The following is a 22,409-nucleotide window of genomic DNA, read 5'->3' on the forward strand; positions in this document are numbered from 1 at the left end:
TTATTGTATTTAACTTTTTATATACTTCTTTGCAAAACTAATAAAATTATTGAACAAAAAAAAAAAGTCCCCAGGAGTGGACTTACTGCAGGAGAACGTGTGTAAACATCTGAGTAGTCAAGTATCACTTCAAAATTGTAAACAACAAGGTAAAACTTTAAAGGGAATCCACCAAAAGCAGTCTCGGTGTGGGGCACCTGGGGCCAGATTTATCAAGGTTTTGCGTCGGCATTGCACCGCGAAACCAAAGTGAGATTTATCAAGCCTGATTGAGATTAATCAACCCGTGCACAGCCATCCCAATGGCACTGCGAGGTAGCGCAAGCGGGTGGAGCATGGGTGTTCCCATGCATCTACCCACAGATGTTGGTGCATTCCAAGATTTACCGTTAGTGGTAGATCTGGGAATGCGTGTACATGCTATGCCTCCCCAGATGAGAAATATCTTAATTTTTCCTCGTTTTTTGCTCTTTCTATTTGTGCTGCACTATGCAGCACACGTCGAAAGAGGAAAATGCCTCTCAGGATAGTTTTTGTGCAGGAAGGTGTCTTCCTCAGAGCATGTTGCAAGTTCATAATGCAATGTCCTTGTGGCTTCAAGCGTGTGGACAGAACAGATGGAGCATAGCAACTAGCAAGGAAAGCATATTCATATGGGAGACTGGAGAGCCCAAGGAGTGAGGATGCTCTATCCCTCGGATACTATAGACAGACGAGACATCCACATTCTCGAACATCTATGCCAATAATTTGCTGGCTGATTAGCTCTTAACCGCTGTGGAAATTGTAGCATTAGACTTGCACCTTGAGTGGATTCCATATATTTACCATCAGTAAGAGTATCTCAATGACGTTTGCTCCTTCTGAGGCTATCACATCTGCTATCATCCCTTTTTGCTTTGATTACCAACTTGTAACGTGCCATGAGGAAGGTGCATGACCGTACTGAAACATACATATGCACTATATTGGGGAGTGAAGAATATCATGAATCTTAGGATACAAACGACAAGACGGAATTCTGTATATATTTGGGCTATGAAGAAAATTAATGTTTATAAAATGTTTGAAGGTGAGAAAAAAACATTAGTGATGATTAATTTTTATAGCTACAATCCATTAGAGTGTACCTAATTCAGAAGAAACACAACCATTTTTACTATTATATCAGAGTACTAGCAGCCCGTCCCGACGTTTTCCGGGTATGAATTGCTGCCGGCTAGTAGTATATTGTTTTGTTGGATTTCGTTTTGATAGCATTTCTTATCTGTGACAGGCCTGTGAAACGCTCCGATTCATAGTGCACTGCTGATGCACTTAAGAGTGCGTGTTCAGTAGTGTGTGAACTCGAGTTTCCCTACTTTATTTTTCTTTGGAATGTTATATAGTGCGAACTCGACAACATAGCATGAGCACAATTTACATTACAGAAGAACACATTCATTTGTGGTAGGCACGGGGATACAAAGCGATTTGCCTAGAATTACAGGATGTTGAGCTGATGCCGAGATTCGAACGTAGCTCCCCAGCTCTAAAACTCGCAATTCTAGAACTTGTGTCTAAAAGTGTTGGTCATCAATGAGAGAGACCTGTGCATTTTTCAAATCAGTGGTGTAAAAATATGAGTATGTTGCTGGAGATGTGGGCCGCCGTGCCACCAATGTATTTACTGGGGAGGGTAAACACCCATTATTCCGCAACTTTCTTTCTGCACACCATGACTCCGCATACTTTCATTACGAAAGTACCATGACTCCGCAATGGCATTACATTTTATATGCTTTTACCACGCATACATTTACAACGAAAAAAGTATGGGTGGGTTATGATTATGGGGTGCTGGGGTATTTAAAGGGAGCAGGGTGAACACCCGGAGCTGGAATGTACAGAACCTGGGAAGAAAAAACAATGAAATATTGGGCACAACGCTCGCTTTTTTTCTGTAATCCTGTGCCCCGCACACACCCACGCCCCCAGCACACGCTCACAGCACACAATATGAGACATGGCATGAAGGGCGGACCGTACCACACGCCCCCAGCGTTTGTCACACCCCCAGCACACGCCCACAGCACAACACAGACAAGCCCACAAGGGACTACTTTGCTGGCACGGTTCTTTTACCTTTTAAATGTATATGGTGGGCGTCTGCATAGCCTGTGTCCTTCTGCTGCAACTGCCCTTTCCAACGCTGTATTGGGTGTTGTGATTAGTGCTGTGGTTCCTGAGATTACTCGCCTCAAAGGTTTGGGCCCTCTCTTTATTATATTAGTATAGATATAGATTCCTTGTTATTAAATCACTAATGTTATGTTTCCGTTAATATCAATGATGCCCTGGTCTTTCGTTTGTCCCTTACTGCTTTAAAGTGTGGTGAGGTGTTGGTTAGAATTGTGGTTTGATTGCATGGTCAGATGAGTGAATGTTGTATGAATTCACAATTTTAGTAGTACATTTTGGGCAACTGTGGGAAGGGGTGAGAGTTTTTTAGTGAATAAGCGGTAATTTTTGTAAAGTCTTTTGTATGATCATGTACATTTATAAGAGAATTTTCAAATGAGAAGTACATATGTTTTTTAAACATAAATTAAAAGAAATTAAATAGACCATGTGTTTGTATATTTAATTTTTGGCTTAACATACTTGTATTGTAATGTACTAATTTGTTGACTTTTGCAATATTTAAAATTGGTGGGATAGGCCGGTAGTGTTTGAATTTACAGAGTTTGTAGTATCCTTAGATTACTACCTCTAAATATGTGGGGCAGTGAGAAACTTTACTTTTGTGTTGTGACCCATGTTTCTTAGAAATATAGATGGGGCAGAGTTACAAGCCCCTTGCGACACTTTAGCACCGCTGTTGCATCACTTTTGATACGCAGTGGGGGCATAAACAATGCAGCCAATTTACAATGTGACGCATCAAGGGAGATGCGTCACGTTGTAAAGTTCTGTATCACATTATACCTGCATCAGGTATAATATATGACGGGTGGCCGTTCCCACGCAGGAAAGCCTCATAGTAGTGATGCAGTGATATCTACAAGATTTCACTACGCCACTTCTAGAATATCACTGCGTCAGACCCTTACGCCTGCTTGAAGCAGGCATAAGGAGTGACATAGTACAATAAGCATAGGCCTCAACATGCATTGCCGGAGTTGTGTCGTGCTTGTGACACAACACCAGCAATACGTGACTTTTGGGCCAACAGATGCGTCAGAATTCCTGAGGTATCTGTCAATCCTTGCGCCATGGTCCGCCGTATTGTAAATACTGCACATTCATGGTGGTGCAAGGGAATCGCAGGCTGATTCAGGGAAACTGACACAAAACTCTACAGATGCGTCATTTTCTTGTATATCTGCCCCATGATCGTTTTTCATCAGCTTCCCATGCAAGAGACACTTTTACAAACACTGACATATAGTTTTCTGATTGACCATATCATAGTGAGTATTGAACACAGGGTCCCATGCTCTCCATGGCACTGGCGGATGAGGGGTGAAACCTCAAAACCGGTCCTACGATGCTTTATTTCCAGTCCAGGAAACATCTGGCATGGTTCGGGCTGGACTGTTCCCATTGGGCACAGGGTCAAAATTGATTTGCCTATGGCTGGGTTCAAACTGGAATGGCATGGTGAGCAAAAAAACTATGGATTTAGGCCCAGATCACTGTACTGGGGTGAATGTATGACATTGTTCAACTGTTGTTTTTGCATTAGAACAGATGTGGACCGTGTGCAACTTACACTCACAACTACAAGAAAATGATAGCAAATTGTTCTGAAATCTAGGAGCATTGAGGATAGATTGGCTAGCACTATATCTTCAGTAATGATTTCCAACTAACAGGGGTTTAATCAGTCCTTAAAAATATGTTGTGGGTGATATAGCACCACAGGCAATAATTGTCTGTAGTCTATTATTTCTCTTCTTCATGCTATATCTAATCTTTCATTTCATAGGTGGCTTGGTCTGCAGAGATCTAAATGCCAGGCAAAATTGCTTCCCTGGGTCAGACATAAAAAACTGTCATACTCTGAACATGGGGGTTGGGGAGATATGAGGGGGTGGGGCAGGCTGTGGGATGGCAGAGTGGTGTATTCCATGCTCCCTTTGCGCCATAGGAGTGATCAAGCACCAGCGGGGTCCACTTGTGCCCAGAGACCCTGACCAATCTACTTGTGATTTTACAAAAGAATTTTCCGGCTGGCAAAATTAGGTCTGTCATAGGTAGTGTAAAATAACCTATAATGGATTGCAACTAGTTACAAAATAGGTAAGTATTAGATTATTTAGATAAGAATATGTAGTGAAGCATGACTAGGGGTTATTTAGTATTCTCTCTTTTGTACATTTAGATCAGCGAGGTACTTATAATCATAGCAAAAATTCTTGCATTAATTCCGAGAAAAGAGCTCAAAATAAATGTTGTTTGATGTAAAATACCAATGCATGTGTGTGTGGCATGGAGCTTCATATATTTACTTGCGGATGAGGTATTCTCTGTCACATGTGTCTGACAGTTAACACCTTCCTCACATGAGTATAGCTCCAAGGGTGTGGTGGGAGACATGTGCCAATGTGTCTTTTCTCTTATGCTCATTTCAGAGCTAGTTGCCTCAGGACTGATGGAATGTAATTCTAAAATTACACTAATGAAGGAGGGGAAGCGTTTTTGTCATCTCCATAACTGTTCAAAAAGTGTACTTATGTATGTGGTATTTGTATAGCTCAAATCTAGCCAGAAGGCAGCCGAGCTCTGTAAAGGGTATAAGGCAAAGACACAACCTACATTGATTGGATGGTAAGCTAGTTCGAAGAATAAAAGTGGACTGTCACTGCATCATGATATAGTGTTCTTTAAAGAAGTATATCTTTAGCCGTTTCCTAAAGTGGGGTAGGTTTGAGAAGTCATCATCAGCTTTATTTGGCTATCAATAGCCATTAAAGTACAGACCAGATAAAAGTATAGTTAATAGAAAACAATTGTTCAATTAAAAAAGAATAACATTCATATACAAGCAATAAAACCCAGGCATAAAATCCCACATAGAAGAAAAAGAAGACATAGGGGCCGATTCACAGAACTAATCTGAGACAAAATCTTAAACGTACTACTTTTGGTATTCACAGGAGATATTTAGTAGTAGTAAAGTTAGGATTTTTTCTTAAATTAGATTTTGTCTTAAGTTAGGATCTTGTCTGAGACGGGTTTTGCCTCGCTAGATAAAAAATTTACTAAACCTTTGGAGCCAGTTTCTTTACACTGTGGGCTAGAAAAAAGCTCTACGGTCCCCAAAATATTTAGAGCTGATTTTACATTTCCTAACCAAGGAATGGCTTGAGCATTATCCAAAGAGGGACCATCCGATAAAATATCCCTAAAAAAACCTTGTTTTGGGGTACCCCACTCCCTCAAACACAGCAGCAAAAGGCTGCGTTTAATTTTGTTTTTTAGAAAGTCCAGGTCTGTTTCAGAAGAACAGATAAAGGTGGGGAGGATTGAGGGGCCACCAACAGTCTGCATAAAAAATTATTTCCTACCCTTATAGCAGCTCAGTACCGTTATACCCTCAAACCCCTACACCATAACTCGCTTTGTCAGCACACTTGCTGTTGTAGATGCTGATAACCTCTCTCACTGGTTTATGGCCCAATTTCTTAGTCAAACTGAAAACAACACTCTATTGATCTCTGGAGTTGATGTGCCCTAGATTTAAGTAAAAACTGCCTGGTCTTATTAGAATCCAGGGCGATGTCCAGCTACGTGAAATGTTTCATTTTGGCCATGTCTTCTCCTTCTAGTTGAATTTCCCTAACTTTTGTGTTTTTATGACCGAAGTTTCATTATAAAAGGTTTAGTAGGATTAGCATCAAGAGCTATATAACTCACAAAATTATTAAGAGTGTCTAGAAGAATTTGAAGGCCATTTGCATTTCTAGATATTCGCACCTTATCATCCTCATATACCAAGACTAGGCCTGGATGGTTCCCCAACTACGGTATATCCTTCCCTGGTGGGCATTAGTATTTTTCCAGGCGGTTTATATATATTCATAAAAGTAGGGAGACCATCACACAATGCTGTCAAACTCCCAAAGTAGATATTATTTTAGCAGAAATGTCACCCTTTACCCCGTATCAGATTCTAGTCACATTATCCAGGTTCATCAAGCATAGCAAATCTATCAAAGCATGATCAAACCCTTTCTCCTCTAAAATATTCAGGCTTTTACATTGATTTAACATATCAAAGGCACAGAAGAGGTCCATGAAAGGTAAATGAAGGGACCCACTCCTGGACTTGACATACTTCCGATTATTAACCAAAGGTAAACGACTGCAAAACTGTGCCTACACCAGAGTGAAAGCCAAACTGTACCTTAAACAGAACTTGATTTTCATATTCCTCTACCCAGGCGTCCACTTATAAAGGTAGGTTTCTACCCAAAATCTTGAAGAAGCAGCCTGATAAAGAGATTGCATGACAGCGGGTGGGGAGGTTCTGGTTCCATTTTTTAAATATAGGTAAAATATAGGTACCACAACTGCCTCCTTCCATGATGATGCAAACAAGTTACTTACCTGTAACTATAGTTATCCAGTATTGGTATCTTTCATAAATTCATATGCCTGAATCATTCCCCGTCGCTGAGGCGGGAGTCCCACAGTAAATTACAAAAGCAGTGCCATAGGTAAATAATAGGAGTAGGCTAAAAGAAAAAAAGCCTGCAGCCTAAATCTTAGTAGCCTATCTACCTCATTATAGTAAAAAGAACCAAAAGTCAGCTACAACCAATCAGCTACCAGCACCCTCTACAACACTCTTAGCAGTGGCAGTTCTTCTCAGATTTTCTTAGCACAAGTGGGAAGTAAGTATTCCAAATCATAGAGAACTGACTCGCCGGGGAAGAGGGTGGGTGCATGTGAAAATATAAAAGATACCAATAATGGATAACTGTAGTTACAGGTAAGCAACTTTTCTTATCCAGTATTGGGGTTTCTATCATAGATTCACATGCCTGAATCAGAGTAGCAAGAAGTATACCAAATATACTATCGTTTACAGATGGTGGGAGCAAGTGTTCATAAACTCCCAAACTGCATCAACAATGGTTGAGCAATGTTTAAAATAACCAAGCCTTTCAATCAATCAATCAAGTCATTTATATAGCGCACTACTCACCCGGAGGGTCTCAAGGAGTTAGGGGAGGGGAGGTTCGCTACTGCTCGAACAGCCAGGTCTTGAGCTGTTTCCTGAAGGCAAGGTGGTCCTGGGTCAGGCAGAGGTGGGTCGGGAGGGAGTTCCAAGTCTTGGCGGCCAGGTAGGAGAAGGACCTTCCTCCTGTGGTGGCTCTTCGGATCCGGGGGACGGCGGCGAGGGCGTGGCTGGTCGATCGAAGCTGGCGTGTGGGAGCGTAGAAGTGTAGGCGGCTGTTGAGGTATGCTGGTCCTTGGTTGTGCCGGGCCTTGTGTGCGTGGGTGAGGAGACGGAAGGTGATTCTCTTGTTGACTGGGAGCCAGCGCAGATCTCTCAGGTGTCCGGAGATGTGGCTGCGACGGGGGATGTCCAGGATGAGTCGTGCTGAGGCGTTCTAGATCCGCTGGAGTCTCTTCTGGAGTTTGGTGGTGGTTCCGGCGTAGAGGGAGTTGCCGTAGTCCAGTCGGCTGGTGATGAGGGCCTGGGTTACCGTCTTCCTGGTCTCTGTGGGGATCCACCGGAAGATCTTGCGTAGCATGCGCAGGACGTTGAAGCACGATGAGGAGACGGCGTGGACTTGTCTGGTCATGGAGAGGGAGGAGTGTAGGATGAAGCCCAAGTTGCGTGCGTGGTCTGTTGGTTTGGGTGCGCTGCCCAGGGCGGGGGGCGGGGGGCCACCAGGAGTCGTCCCAGGCGGAGGATGAGGACTTCCGTCTTGTCCGAGTTCAGTTTCAGGCGGCTGTTCATCATCCACTTGGCAACTTCTGTCATCCCTTCGTGTAGGTTGGCTCTGGCGGTTGCGGGGTCGTTGGTGAGGGAGAGGTTCAGGTGTCGTCGGCGTAGGAGATGATGTTGAGGTTGTGTTGGCGTGCAATGGCTGCGAGGGGGCTCATGTAGACGTTGAAGAGGGTTGGGCTGAGCGAGGAGCCTTGAGGAACGCCGCAGATGACTTCGGTGGCTTCTGATCTGAACGGTGGGAGGCGGACTCTCTGTGTCCTTCCGGCGAGGAATGAGATGACCCATTCCAGTGCCTTCTCCTGGATTCCGACGTTGCTGAGGCGCTGCACTAGGGTGCGGTGGCAGACAGTGTCGAAGGCCGCGGAGAGGTCTAGGAGGATGAGGGCCGCTGTTTCTCCATTGTCGAGCAGGGCTCGGATGTCATCGATGGCTGCGATCAGGGCGGCCTCGGTGCTGTGGTTGGCCCGGAAGCCAGACTGAGAGAGGTAGAGGGATCCGTTCGTCTCGAGGGAGGCGGCCAATTGCTTGTTGACGGTCTTTTCGATGACTTTTGCAGGAAACGAGAGCAGCGAGATGGGGCGGTAGTTCTTGAGGTCGGTGGGGTCAGCTGATAGCTTCTTCAGTAGGGCACTGAGTTCGGCGTGCTTCCAGCTCTCCGGGAAGGTAGCGGTGTCGAAGGAGGTGTTAATGATGTCCCGCAGGTGGGGTGCGATGACAGCGTTGGCCTTGTTGAAGACGTGGTGGGGGCAGGGGTCGGTCGGAGATCCGGAGTGGATCGCGTTCATCGTGCGGATGGTGTCTTCGGTGCTGATCGGGGTCCAGGCGTGGAGGGTGGTGGTGGGGGGCGGTGGTTCAGTCGTGGCGTGCGTTGGTTGGGTGCTGAAGCTGTTGTGTATGTCCGCGATCTTCTTGTGGAAGTAGGAGGCCAGGGAGTTGCAGAGGTCTTGTGAAGGGGTGATGTCGTTGTTTCCGGCGTTGGGGTTGGAGAGCTCTTTGACGATGTTGAAGAGTTTCTTGCTGTTGTGTGTGTTGTTGTCCAGTCATTCCTTGAATGCAGATTTCTTGGTGGCGTGGATCAGTTGGTGGTGTTCTCGGGTGGCGAGCTTGAGGGTGGCCATGTTGTACGGTGATGGGTCTCTGCGCCAGGCTTTCTCGAGGTCTCTGCAGTTCTTCTTGGAGCTCTTGAGTTGGTCGGTGAACCATGGGGCTTTCTTGCTGCCGGGTCTGCTAGGCGGGGTCTTCAGAGGGGCGAGGTCGTCTGCGCAGTCGCTGATCCACTTTGCGAGGTTAGTGGCTGCCTGGCTTGGGTTTGTTGTGCTGGTCGGAGGGTTCATGCTCAGGGAAGTCGCGAGCTGGTCGGCTGTGATCTTGTTCCAGCTTCTGCGTGCAACCTGTTGCTGGTGGTGGCGGATCGTGGTACTTCTGAAGCTGAAGTGGTTGCAGCTGTGGTCCGTCCAGTGGAGTCCGGTGGCGTGGCTGAAGGTGATGTCCTTGCTGGATGAGAACACGGGGTCGAGTGTGTGTCCGGCGTAGTGGGTGGGGGTGGTCGCCAGCTGCTTGAGACCGAGGTTGGCGAGGTTGTCCAGCAGGGTGGTGGTGTTGCGGTCGTTGTTGTTCTCCAGGTGGAAGTTGAGGTCCCCGAGGAGGATGTAGTCAGCGGAGAGGAGGGCGTGCGGGCTGATGAAGTCGGCGATGTCTTCGCTGAATTGTGTGCGTGGTCCCGGGGGTCTGTAGATGAGGGTGCCTCTGAGGGTGGTCTTGGGGTTGATGTGGATCTGGAAGTGCAGGTGTTCAGCGGGTGCGAGGGTGTCGTCGGAGTTGGTCGTGATGCGGATGGTGTTCCTGTGGATGATGGCGATGCCTCCTCCTGTCTGGTTGACGCGGTCCCTCCGGATGATCTTGTAGCCGTCCGGGATGGCGATGGCGATGTCGGGCGCTGAGGAAGCTTTCATCCAGGTTTCCGTGAGGAAGGCGACGTCTGGGGCTGTGGTGTCGAGCAGGTTCCAGAGCTCGACGGCGTGTCTGTGGATGGAGCTCGACGGCGTGTCTGTGGATGGAGCGGGTGTTAAGCAGGATGCACTTGAGGTGGTTGCTGCTGTGGCTTGGCTTGATCGATGCAGGTGTAGTGCAGGTTACGGATGCAGTTGAACTTGCAGGAATGGCAGCAGAAGGGTCCGTGGGTGCGTCTCGGGGTGGCCCGGTAGCATCCCGTGATTCGACCGGCGTTGAGTGCGTAGAGTTCGGTGGCGTTGTCGGTCCGGCGGGCGGGTGGGGGTCTGCGGGAACCAGGGGTCCTGGCACTGGGCGCGGTCCAGGCGCGGACGGGCGCAGACGGGCTTACCTTTGGCGCACCTTCGGCGCTCAATCGGCGCTCCTGCTGCGCGCGGTCGCTCTGGGGGCATCATAAGAGAGGAGCCGGGAGGGCGGGTCAGATGGGTGGCGGGAGCGGGGTGGCCAATGGGCAGGAGGGGGGCGGAGACGCCGGAGGGCAGTGGCGGGAAGGGAGGACCGGGGGTGGCTCAGCGGTGGCTGGGTCGTCTGGCGGTTGGGCAGGGGGCACACAGGGGGGTACAGAAGGCAAAAGGGGGGGAGAGGGGAGCACAAAAGTGAGGCACACAGGGCAACAGAGATAGGCTCAACAAACGGCGAACAAGCGGGAGGCAAAGGCGAGCGGCAACAGGGGAGACACGGGGTAAACAGGCGGCGAGCTGCAGGGCAAGGAAGGCAGCAGCTTCCTGCTCATGACCAGCTCAGCTCGTCATGAGATACACTGGCCGTGTGCTCATAACGAGCTGAGCTCGTCATGAAACATGGACTATAGCAACTTCCAGCACAGGAGGGGAATTGCCTTAGCAACCAAGGTGTTAAGAAATCAAAAGCTATTTTAGAATACATTATCGCAAAAAAAAAAGAAGACATAAATATCAATGTATGGATATATATATATATGAACACATCCCCAGAAGAGAAGCAAACATCCGGACAGAGACTGACCTTCTTTTTTAGATTGAATTTGCCAATCTTTGAAGACATTACTGGCAGTCTTTTGACAAGAATGCTTTGCACTGTACCGTGTCTAGCATCGCCCCGAGAAAGGGAATGACTTGCAGAGGACGTAACTCTGATTTGCTCTTGTTAAGAGTGAGACCTAGCGACGAGAAGAGATGCACACATGTTATTGTAGCATCTTGCTCTGAAGGACCTTTGAGCAGCCAATTGTCGAGATAAGGGTACACCTGTATTCTTCAAGATCTCAATGTCGCTGCCACTGGTGCCTAACACTTTGAGCAGATTCTTGGTGCCGATTTCAGTCCGAACGGGAGCACCTTGAACTGATAATGGACGGCAGCCACTGTGAGGCAAAGATACTTGCGATGTTTGGGGTGTATAGGGATGTGGAAGTAAGCATCTTCCAAGTCCAGAGAAGCCATAAAATCCCCTTTGTTTAAACAGCTTAAGACCTCAGAAAGTGTGACCATCCGGAAACTTTGCTTTTTGAGGAATTTGTTGAGCTTGAGGAGGTCCAGGATCGGGCACCATTCTCATGACTTGTTCTTGATGAGGAAGAAACGAGAATAGAAACCAGTCCCTCTACCAGTCCCTCTTTGAGATGATAGAACCTTTTCTATTGCATTCTTTGAGGAGAATCTTTATGGTTTCTTTGATGAATAAAGGAAAGACGAGGGGGAGGCAGACCCCTGGTCGGAGTAATAGGTGGCTGTTTGATGAATTCCAGGCTGTGACTGTTGTTTACTAGGTCGAGAACCCATCAGTCCTCAGTAAGTTGTTGTCACTGGTGAAAAAAAGTTAAAAATGTTGCGCCCATAAGAACGGGTGAAACTATGGTTGGCGCCCTGTGTAAATCATTGCTTCCTGTTGGTATCGCAACCTTGATTGTTTGATCGCTTTCGATCATCCTGATGGGAGAAACTAGACGAAGGGGATTGGCGGTAAGACGATTCGCTGTAAGGCTGTCTACACTGTGATTGATACTGCCTATTCTGTTGGTTCTGATATCCTCCTCTTGAAGCAAAGCCACGTCCTCTTGCACCTCTGAATGGTCCAAGCCTGTATTGTAGGGCGCCTTAGCAGTATCCATATCCGTTTTAATAGCAAGGAGGGCCTCGTCAACGTGCTTTCCAAACAAGGACTCTCCATCATAGGCCATGTCTAAGAACTTGGTCTGTACTTATGGTCTAAAAGACGTGGCTTTAAGCCATCCCTGGCGCCTTAGCACAGCAGCACCGGCAAGTTGACGAAAGTTAGTGTTTGCAATGTCCAGAGCGCAATCTATAATCTCAGATGCGGCTCGTTCTCCCTCCAAAAGGATCTTCCTCGCATCTTGTCTAAGGTCCTCAGGGATGATGTCAATAAATCAGGCCACTGCCATAGTGTAGAATGTTTCCCCTATAAGGTCCAGCCTCTGTCCTTCTTTATCGGGGGTGTTGTTATGGGCATCGCCAGATTTTTGGATTGTTGTTGAGCAGCTTGAGAAATCACTGAATCTGGTCATGGATGACTGATCAAACAAGATGGAGTTTTAGCAGGAGCCCGGTACTTTTTCTCAATGCGAGGCAGTACAGCCGGTACGGACGCAGGTGTTTTTTTTTATGATTTTAATTCATTCATTCCAGATATAATCAATTATAGGAACATCTTGTGTGATCTTTCTAGACTCTTCTTTAAAATCATGCAAATAGCAGTCCGTTTGCTCTACTGTAACAGGTAATTGAAATCTAGATGCTGCTTGCTGCATCAAGTTATGAAAACCCCCGGTGTCCTCAGGTGGAGAATCCGAAGGCTGAGGAATGGGTGGCGCAGGCATAGGTATGAAAAAATCATCCCAAGGATATGTGGTAATAGTCCTGTCAGTAAACTCACCCTCTTCAACCTCCTTCTCCGAGGAGGTAGTGTCATGGTGCAGTAGTTCAGATGAACCTGAAGGATGAGGCAGCGAAACAGGAACTTCCGAATGAGGTAACGCAACAATGATTTACACCGGTGGAGGTAGATTTTCTTGGACTAAGGGTGGGCATAAAATCCGTTTCGCGGGCGAATTTGTGTATTTTCCGCGATTTCGAGATCAGCGAATCTCGCGAAATCGCGGTAAAATTCGTGAATCAGCAAGGACGAATTTTCAGCCAAGCAAGGGTTACAGCAGCAGATGCAAAAGTTGAACCTAATTTCTTTGTAACCTTTTACAAAAGGGTTACAAACAAATTAACTTCAACTTGGACACCTGCTGCTAATTGCTTCCTGGCGCCTCGTTGCCTACTTGCAACTATTCTCAGACCCTGCTCTGCCCCTTGAAGCAGGGTCAGAGAATTGTTACAAGTAGGCAACAAGGCACCTGTCCAAGGAATTAAACCTCATCAGGAAGCACTTACAGATATAAAAAACAGGAAGAAGGGAGAGGATGGCAAATACACCCATTTTGAGTTGTCAGGAGGGGTTAAACTAAAAGAGACCTTTACAGCACAATTTTCAAATGCATTTTGCTAAAAATAAAAAGCTGTATGTTCTGTAGGGGCAACTCAGGAATCTGGCCCTTCAGAGATCCGGCCTCTCTTTCTTTCTCTCGTTCTCTCTCTCCCTCTCTCTTTCCCTATCTTTCTCTCTCTTTCTATCTATTTATCTATCTATCTATCTATCTATCTGTCTATCTATCTCTCTCTCCCTCTCCCATAAACAACTGCATGGGTAACTTCGCTATGCAAGCGGCTCGCGAAGACGCAAAAATCCCCGCGAACACGCAAAAAACCCCGCGAACACGCAAAAAAACAAAAATCCGCAAATTCGCACAAATTCGCGAATTTTGCAGATCGCGAATTCGCAAATCCGCAAATTCGCGGATCGCAAATTCGCAAAATTCACCCATGCTTATCTGGAACAGCCTGCTGTGGGGGAAACATTTGACGGTAATCCGCCAGCATGGCCTGTAGATCCTGATTGAGCATTGGAGGAAAATGGCTCATTTCTCTGTGATACAACTCTCTTCTGGGAAATCTATGATATGGAGTCATAAGTTCCTCTTGATAATAGTGTTCTTAGTATTCTTTGTCTTCCTCTTCTCTACACTTGCTGTTAAGTTCCGAAGGATGGCGAGCAATGCCAAATGGTCCCTCCTCCTCTTCATCATTATCATCCTCATCATCGACATACATTTCCAAGAGGTGAGATGGCAAGAGTGGAGATCTCTTACTGTAATACTGCCTTTGATAAGTTTTCAGTTGAGAGGGTGCAGATGATGTGGGCGTTGAGTGTGAAGGCAAAATTATCACTGCTGATGGCTGAGAAACAGGTAAAACTGTCATGGACGAGCTCATCGTTGACGGGGTCTTGGTCGTCGACGGGATAATCGTCGAAGGGCTCTTCGTGGTTGACGAGCTCTTAATCATCGACGGGATTATCGTCGACGGGCTCGTCATGAGATTGCTCTTTGTCGACGCACTAGTCGTCGACGGGATCTTCACTGATGTAGTCGTCAATGGGACAGTCGTCAACGACATTGTCGACGCAGCAGACGTCAACGTAGTAGATTTGACTGATACCAGTACCTTCGTCGATGATGGAGGCTCGTCGATGGAACCTTCGTCGATGAGCTCAACGTCGACACAATCATCGACGGGGACTTAGTCATAGAGCTCCTCATTGACGAGACTTTAAGAACAGGTTTCTTAGACAAGACAGAGATAAAATAGGTGAAGTAATGGGCGTTGTTGAGACTGTAGCCGTAGACAAGGGAGCAGAAGAAGTCACAAAAACCGTAGATGAAGGAGTGAACGTGAGAGTTTTAACCTGGCTTTTACTCACTGTTTTGGAAGTTGATGGTCTCTTGGATTCCTTAGAGGGCAAATATAGTGTTGGCCCAGAGGAAAGTTTAGGTGACCTCTGTGAATAGTCAGAAACATCTTGGGAAACCTTATGATGTTTTCTTATCTCACTAGAATTTCTGTCATGTGCTCTAGCCTTATTACTTCAAGTTGTGGCCTTGTCATCCTCCTCAGCCGAGGAAGAATTGAGCCATAAGAGTATTCTTGCCTTTCTATCCCTAAGAGTCTTACACCAACATGCATCAACGATTTTTGCATGCGCAAACAGTGCGATTCGCTAAAATCGGCCGTTTGCGAATGCAAAATCATGTTTTGAGATGCATCATGCATTTTTGGGAAAATCGCTATTTTTAGCGAATTCCAAAAATGCGATTGCTTCTAAGGAATCGCAAATTTGCGATTCCTCAAAAGCAATGCATGAATAATTTTTAAAATTGCGAATTCGCAAATCCGGGGTGCAAATTACCACGAGGTTGAACCTCGTGGTAATTTGCGAAAATGTGTTAAAATGCTCTAATTTGCATTTAAAAACACTGTCATGTTACAGACACACATGTCCTTAGAACATGTATGTTTGAAACATGCACTCCAAAATACATTTCAGGGGTGCAGGGGGGGGGGTCCAAAGGACCACCCCCTGCACCCATGGAATGCATCAACAGTCTGCGAATTTCAATTTGCGATTTCGCAATTCCCATTGATTCCTATGGGCCAAAATTGAAATTCGCATAATATTTGCGATTTGGTAAAAATTGCGATTTTTGCCGATTCGCAAATATTATGCAATTTATATCATGCATCCCGTTTTGCGATTCCTTATTTGCGATTCCTTAAAAATCGCTAATAAGGAATCGCAAAACGTTTTATTGATGCATGTCACCGTTAGTAAGGAAAGTATGGCAGATTCTACAATCCTTAGCAACATGCTTTGGATAAAGACAGTAGATGCAGTCTATATGCTGGTCATCCACATGGACTCTTTTCTACACACTGGTCCTGCAGGGTCTAAAAAGAGCCTTCTTATCAGACATCCTGAAGAAATGAAGTAAAGAACTGAGTAGGCACTCGGGTAGACTACCTTCCACCTGACGTGCAGTAAAAATCTGAGGAGAACTGCCTCTGCTGAAAGTGTTATAAAGGGTGCTGGTAGCTGATCGGTTGGAGCTGACTTTTGGTTCTTTTTACTATAATGAGGTAGATAAGCTACTAAGATTTAGGCCTCAGGCTTTTTTCTTTTTGCCTACTACTACTATTATTTACCTATGGCACTGCTTTTGTAATTTACCGTGGGACTCCCGTCTCGGCAACGGGGAATGGTTCAGGCATGTGAATCTATGAAAGATACCCCAATACTGGATAAACTTATTGCTCTACTAATGCAGGCCTGAGCATGTTTGTTCTCAAAGTAGTCCAAAACGACCGATTTTCCTTAACTAAGTCCATAGGGTCACCAAATGGGCCTAGAGCTGCTACTCTAGATGGGCTTGTATTTATCACAAGTATACCATCCTATACTTCTGTGGACTGGGTAAATAGTCTTAAGGTTCCTGCTCATAGAATACTGCTACACTGTCATCAGTATTAAGTACAGGACCGACTGGGTTGAAAATGTTGGACCCATGTCTGAGCTAGGATAAAAGACTCAATCAGGGGTTTCTGATATCCTGAAAAAGTAGGGGTAGCTGACCACTTTCCAAAAAGCTGTACTATCCTTTGAATACACTGCCTTCTCCAGATCCTCCTATGCTTTTGTTCTAATCTTCACTTTCCTAATGTCTAAGATTTCTTTGTACGCCCGTCTGGCATACTAAATTTGTTCACTGGAATGCGGGTATTTAGCAAGGGCTGATTTGAGTTGTTTATGAGGAACTGTGCGGGCAGGATTAATCCAACTATGTAAAGTTTTGTGCTTCAACACAGTGGCAATTCCTCCGCTAAGGCAGTGGAACGTTGCAGTTTAAAAAGGAATAATAAAATTATAATATCACAGTGTTATCATCATTATATTTTTCTGTTCCTGCTAAGGGGCGGGGTGGGGTGGGCTGGGCTGGCCAGAGCTGGGGAGAGGGGGAGGAGCGGAAAGCACACTGTAAGTACATTGACAGTTTGGCTGGCTGTCTTGGGCCGACCAAACAGTCATATGCACTTTGCATGTTCTCCATCGGCTGCATTGCACAGCATGGGTGAAGAACAAGCACAACCTCCCAGCCCCTCTCTGAGCGACAAACCACAGCAGTCAGACTTACCACAAAGCTGCTATACGGCAGCATCATGAATGACTAGGTGAGTCGGAGAGCTTGTGATCTTCTTGCTCCTGGAGTCGACCGAAGAGTCAAAGAGGACCGAGAGGTGGCAGCCCATCTGCATGTAAGTGTTTTTTAATATTTATTTTTAATTTACTCCTTTACCACGCCTTCCCTGCCCATCACACCGTTAAGTAGCGGTTGCCACTGTTTTAGCAATTTATGTGCAAGTTATCTTGAAGAAATGGAAGTGTAAACTGTATTAAAGGCCTCTATAATTTTCTAAGGATCTTCATCCTGGGCAGTCGATATTGTGATTGCATGCTAATTATCCCTAACAAGGTCAATTGTTTCTTGTCAACATTCTCCCATTCGATCATAACCCTTTTATTTATTTTTAGTGTAGACTAAATCGTGGATCTCCATGTGAAAGGTGTCATCAGTAAAATATAAAACAAGGGAAATCGTAAGTGGATTGTGATCACTGATGAATCTGGAAACTGTAATCCAACAAAAAGGGCATGAAGTCGAGAGAGAAGATCAAAAATTTCACTCAGAGCAGCTTCCATTATCCTCATAAGTCAGAGTAGTGGAAGCATCTACAGACTTATGGTTGCTCAAAAAAACCACGCTCCTGAAAGTTCGAATCCAGTTTAATACCGCCCATATGGAACATGCTTGAAATTATTCAACTTTCCCCCTTCTATATCGTTTAAGCCACATATTATTGCTTGGGTTGCACAGATATAGATTAAAATCTCTAACCCATGGAAATAAAATCTCTTTTTTGCATCCCTCTTGAACGTTGACAATGTCAGATGCAATCTCATCAATTACTTAGTTCTAAGAGTGAAAGGGGGCAGGCACTGTATCATGATACAGTGTTCTTTAAAGATGTATATCTTCAGCTCTTTCCTAAATTAGAGTAGGGCTGGGAAGTCATAATGGATACAGGGAGGTCATTTCGGATTCTGGGTGCCATAGATTGTAAAGACATGTTTCCTTGGTTTTTCTTTTTTACACTTCTACAAATTCAGTCTATTGAGGAGCAAGCTGCCAGGTGTGCCGAGAGCCACCAGAGATGGTAAAGTTGTCAGGAGTTTGTGTGGCCTGGCAAGAGCAAGCAGAATAAATCCTTCAGGTTGGGGTTGTTGTTGATGTGGGTTGATGAAGTCATATTTCTTATAGCCCTTGAAGAGGCCTTCTGTTTCCAGCTAAATGCCCTTAAGGGGCCCAATGTAGCATTTTTGAGACTGTGGAGCAGGTTATTACCACCATTTAGATTGTGGGTGTAAACAGAAGTTCTGAAGTCCCTTTCTTGGAAGAATAGTTTTCCCTTTTTACAGAATAACTTGGTATCAGGCCGTCTTAGTTTTCTTGTAATGGTGTACAGGATGATACTGAGAAACATGGGGGCATATTAGCAACGCTTTGCGATAACTATCGCAAAGCGCGCTTAGCGCTCATTTTTTGCACGCCGGCTATCGCAGGTTTTTTTTACTGAGATATTGCGTTATTAGCAACGTGTATCTCGAAGGCGGTAAAAATTCCTGCGATAGCGGGGAAATCGCTGTTTTGCAGGGAACATTGCTGGTTTTCCAGCGCTGTTCCCTGCAAAACGTTGATTACCTTGTTGATAAGACCCTGTGATCGTATCAGCATAATCCACCCCCTATGTTAGGGATAGCTAAGTTAGGATTGTAGCAGATGTTAGATTTTGGCGAAAACCGCAGCTTTTGCCAAAATCTAACATGTGCTAAAATCCTGTGGGCTGCCTTGTAAATATCGCGATGTGAACATCAGCGATATTTTACAAGGTAGTACAGAGGGGTACGCCCAGTGACGCCCACTTTGCATCTCATTGGAGATGCAAAGGGAGGCGTCTGGGAAAAGGGTGCTAACATGCGATTATGCATGTTAGCACCCTCTTGTAAATTGAGCGATAGCTTTATCTCCGCTCTTTTGGCTCTTTCAGCCAAAAAAGCAGAGATAAAGCCCTTATTAATATGCCCCTTAGTACTGATGAAAGTTGGGTTTGAATCTGTGGTGGTGGAACATTGTTGAACTCAGAATACTTATGCTCCAACAAATGTAGAACAGCCATTGCACTAATAATATATACAAATACTTACAGAGATATACACCAGAACAATACATCTTATCCCTGCATGAATTCAATGTAAACACTAACAAGAAGAAAAGAGTGAGTATTCCTTGACCCTAAAAGCCACTACAAAAATCAATTTACTGTATAAAACTTTTCTAGGAAGTGGAGCTCGGCTTGCTAGCCCTCTAGATGGAAAATTCTGTTTGCAAAATGACCAACAAATACATATGGCCATATGAATGACTAAAATTCATTATATATAAATTCACCTCATAAATTAATTGGGTATATATTGTAATCTGACAGATTTTACAATCTGTTGAATCAATGACTCCAGGCATATTAGAAATGAATACTTAAGACGTATAAATTTACTTTTACATTTTTAGAATGAGGAAAAGTGTGTAGCACTGTACCTTGATCTGCCACCTTATCGATGTTCACCTTGAGTTCATGTGCCATGAAGCCAATGACTGAGAAGATGACAAAGCCTGCGAAGATGCTTGTGGCACTATTAGTGCATGTTACTATCAGTGTGTCTCTGTAGGAAAAAAATGTTGATAGCAGATTTTATGAATATAGGCTATCTAAACTTTAATAGTCACACTATCCATTTACAGCACTTTCACTAGTTTTACAACAAAAACAGAAGCAATTTGTGTAAGTTGGAAGAATAAATATAGCACATAAAATCTCACAAAAAAATCATTTATGAATCATTCTGTAGACTTCATGTGCTCACCACAGAAGTGTACAAGTACCCTTTTCAGTAGACTATTGTATTACTCTTGACAAGATACTTGGAGAAATCTATGACAAATGTCATCATGCACATTTTCCTTCTCAAGATATGACTATGTACTATGTGGCTCAATGAGGCTACTTACAGAGATTCTCATCATATTCTATATCTATATATAGAATAGAATATCTCATCTGGAGAGGCAAAGCTGCAAAGACTACCAATGATGAGTGGTTTATATTATGAAAAATGATTTAAAAAGTTGCAAAACACTAGCAACTTGTCATATATAGAGCAAAAGGAGGTAAAATATAGCTGCCTCTTATCTATCTATCTATCTATCTATCTATCTATCTATCTATCTAGCTAGCTATCTATTTATCTATCTGCCTGTCTGTCTACCGCGGCTGACGGTGCCGTTTGCGTGGAGGGCGAGGCGCCATCTTGGGTTGGGCTGGACCGGAGCTAGCAGTCTAGTTCTTCCGGGAGGCAGGGCTAAAAACGATCCAGAGCCCAGGGCCCCTCGAGAACTGAAGGTTGGTGGCATCAACTTAGGCTCTCTCTGGGAACCGATTGACAGTATCATCCAGTGATCTACCACGCACAGTTACCTGTTGTCATTGCAGACAGTACTGGCATGATTTAGATGTCAGCGCTGTTTTTTATTTCTGAATTTAAATATTTTAAAAGCACTCACTAATTTTGCGCACTGTGTTGTGGTTTATCCTTACCTGTACCCCGCCCCGTTCCACCGCGGCTGACGGTGCCGTTTGCGTGGAGGGCGAGGCGAGGCGAGACGCCATCTTGGGTTGGGCTGGACCGGAGCTAGCGGTCTAGTTCTTCCGGGAGGCAGGGCTTAAAACGATCCAGAGCCCAGGGCCCCTCGAGAACTGAAGGTTGGTGGCAGCAACTTAGGCTCTCTCTGGGAACCGATTGACAGTATCATCCAGTGATCTACAATGCACAATTACCTGTTGTCATTGCAGACAGTACTGGCATGATTTAGATGTCAGCGCTGTTTTTTATTTCTGATTTAAATATTTTTAAAGCACTCACTAATTTTGCGCACTGTGTTGTGGTTTATCCTTACCTGTACCCCGCCCCGTTCCACCGCGGCTGACGGTGCCATTTGCGTAGAGGGCGAGGCGAGGCGCCATCTTGGGTTGGGCTGGACCGGAGCTAGCGGTCTAGTTCTTCTGGGAGGAAGGGCTTAAAACGATCCAGAGCCCAGGGCCCCTCGAGAACTGAAGGTTGGTGGCAGCAACTTAGGCTCTCTCTGGGAACCGATTGACAGTATCATCCAGTGATCTACCACGCACAGTTACCTGTTGTCATTGCAGACAGTACTAGCATGATTCAGATTTCAGCGCTGTTTTTTATTTCTGAATTTAAATATTTTAAAAGCACTCACTGATTTTGCGCACTGTGTTGTGGTTTATCCTTACCTGTACCCCGCCCCGTTCCACCACGGCTGACGGTGCCGTTTGCGTGGAGGGCGAGGCGAGGCGCCATCTTGGGTTTGGCTGGACCGGAGCTAGCGGTCTAGTTCTTCCGGGAGGCAGGGCTTAAAACTCAATGTGCATCCGGGTGCGCAGCGGACGGGCGGAGCGGGCGCAACGATGGCGCGCCGAAGGTTCGCCTAAGGAAAGCCCGTCTGCGCCCGTCCGCGGCTGACTGGGGCCGGGGGCCAAAACCCCTGGTCAAATTTACACCTACTCCTCTCATGATCTGATGGAATTAAGACCCCTAGATAACTTATGCCCGCCATTATCCCCTCATGAACTCAAGCGCACCGCCTTTTTTGGTATCTCCAAGTCCAAGCATACAGCCGGAAATGTTATCCACTCCGGCCCTCGCACTCGTCCTCAATCCTCATTAGAACCACAGACCAAGCTTAAATGCATTTATTTGAATACGAGGTCGATGGTCAAACATCATATGGACATTTTCTTAATGTTGCGATCTGAGAGACCTGACATCTTGCTCCTCACGGAGACTTGGCTTAACTTGGACTCACTACCAGATATCTTGGTGGCTGTTCCTTAGGATTATTATATCTTAAATGTAGACAGATCTTCAGACAAAAGAGGTGGTGGAGTTGCGGCCATTATTCATAATACTCATAGGTTTTCCCTACTACCGCCCCTTGTTCTTATAGGTTCAGAGAACATTGTTTTTAAAACGGACACTGACAGTGGAACACTGTTAATGTTCCTAATATATCGACCCCCTCAATCCATGTCCACTTTTGCTGCTATACTGGCAGAACAATTAGCCTCCCTTGTAATTAATCATGCCAAAATTGTTTTGCTGGGTGATTTTAATTTTTGGTTTGATGCTACTGACTCGGATGCTCAGGCAGCAGAACTTAAGGACTTACTTTTAGATTTGAACTTAACACAACAGATTCATTCGCCTACTGATGAAAAAGGGGACAGCCTAGACCAAATATGGCCCCAGAATATCCCTCTCTCCATCTCCTCTATAACTCCTTGTATCTGGTCAGACCATTTTCTTATACATTTTACACTTATCG

General features: G+C 45.3%; 1 protein-coding gene across 1 annotated transcript in view; it reads right to left on the reverse strand.

Annotated features, from left to right (window-relative positions):
• SLC6A5 (solute carrier family 6 member 5) overlaps positions 1-22,409 on the reverse strand; it is a 281,258-nt gene that overhangs the window by 69,704 nt on the left and 189,145 nt on the right. The window contains exon 10 of the mRNA XM_086959506.1: positions 19,548-19,672. Within this exon, the coding sequence (XP_086815632.1) occupies positions 19,548-19,672 (125 nt within the window). The remainder of the gene's footprint in view (positions 1-19,547; positions 19,673-22,409) is intronic.

Source organism: Lissotriton vulgaris, chromosome 2_2, assembly GCF_964263255.1.
Source record: "Lissotriton vulgaris chromosome 2_2, aLisVul1.2, whole genome shotgun sequence".
In the NCBI taxonomy this organism is placed as follows: Eukaryota; Metazoa; Chordata; class Amphibia; order Caudata; family Salamandridae; genus Lissotriton; species Lissotriton vulgaris.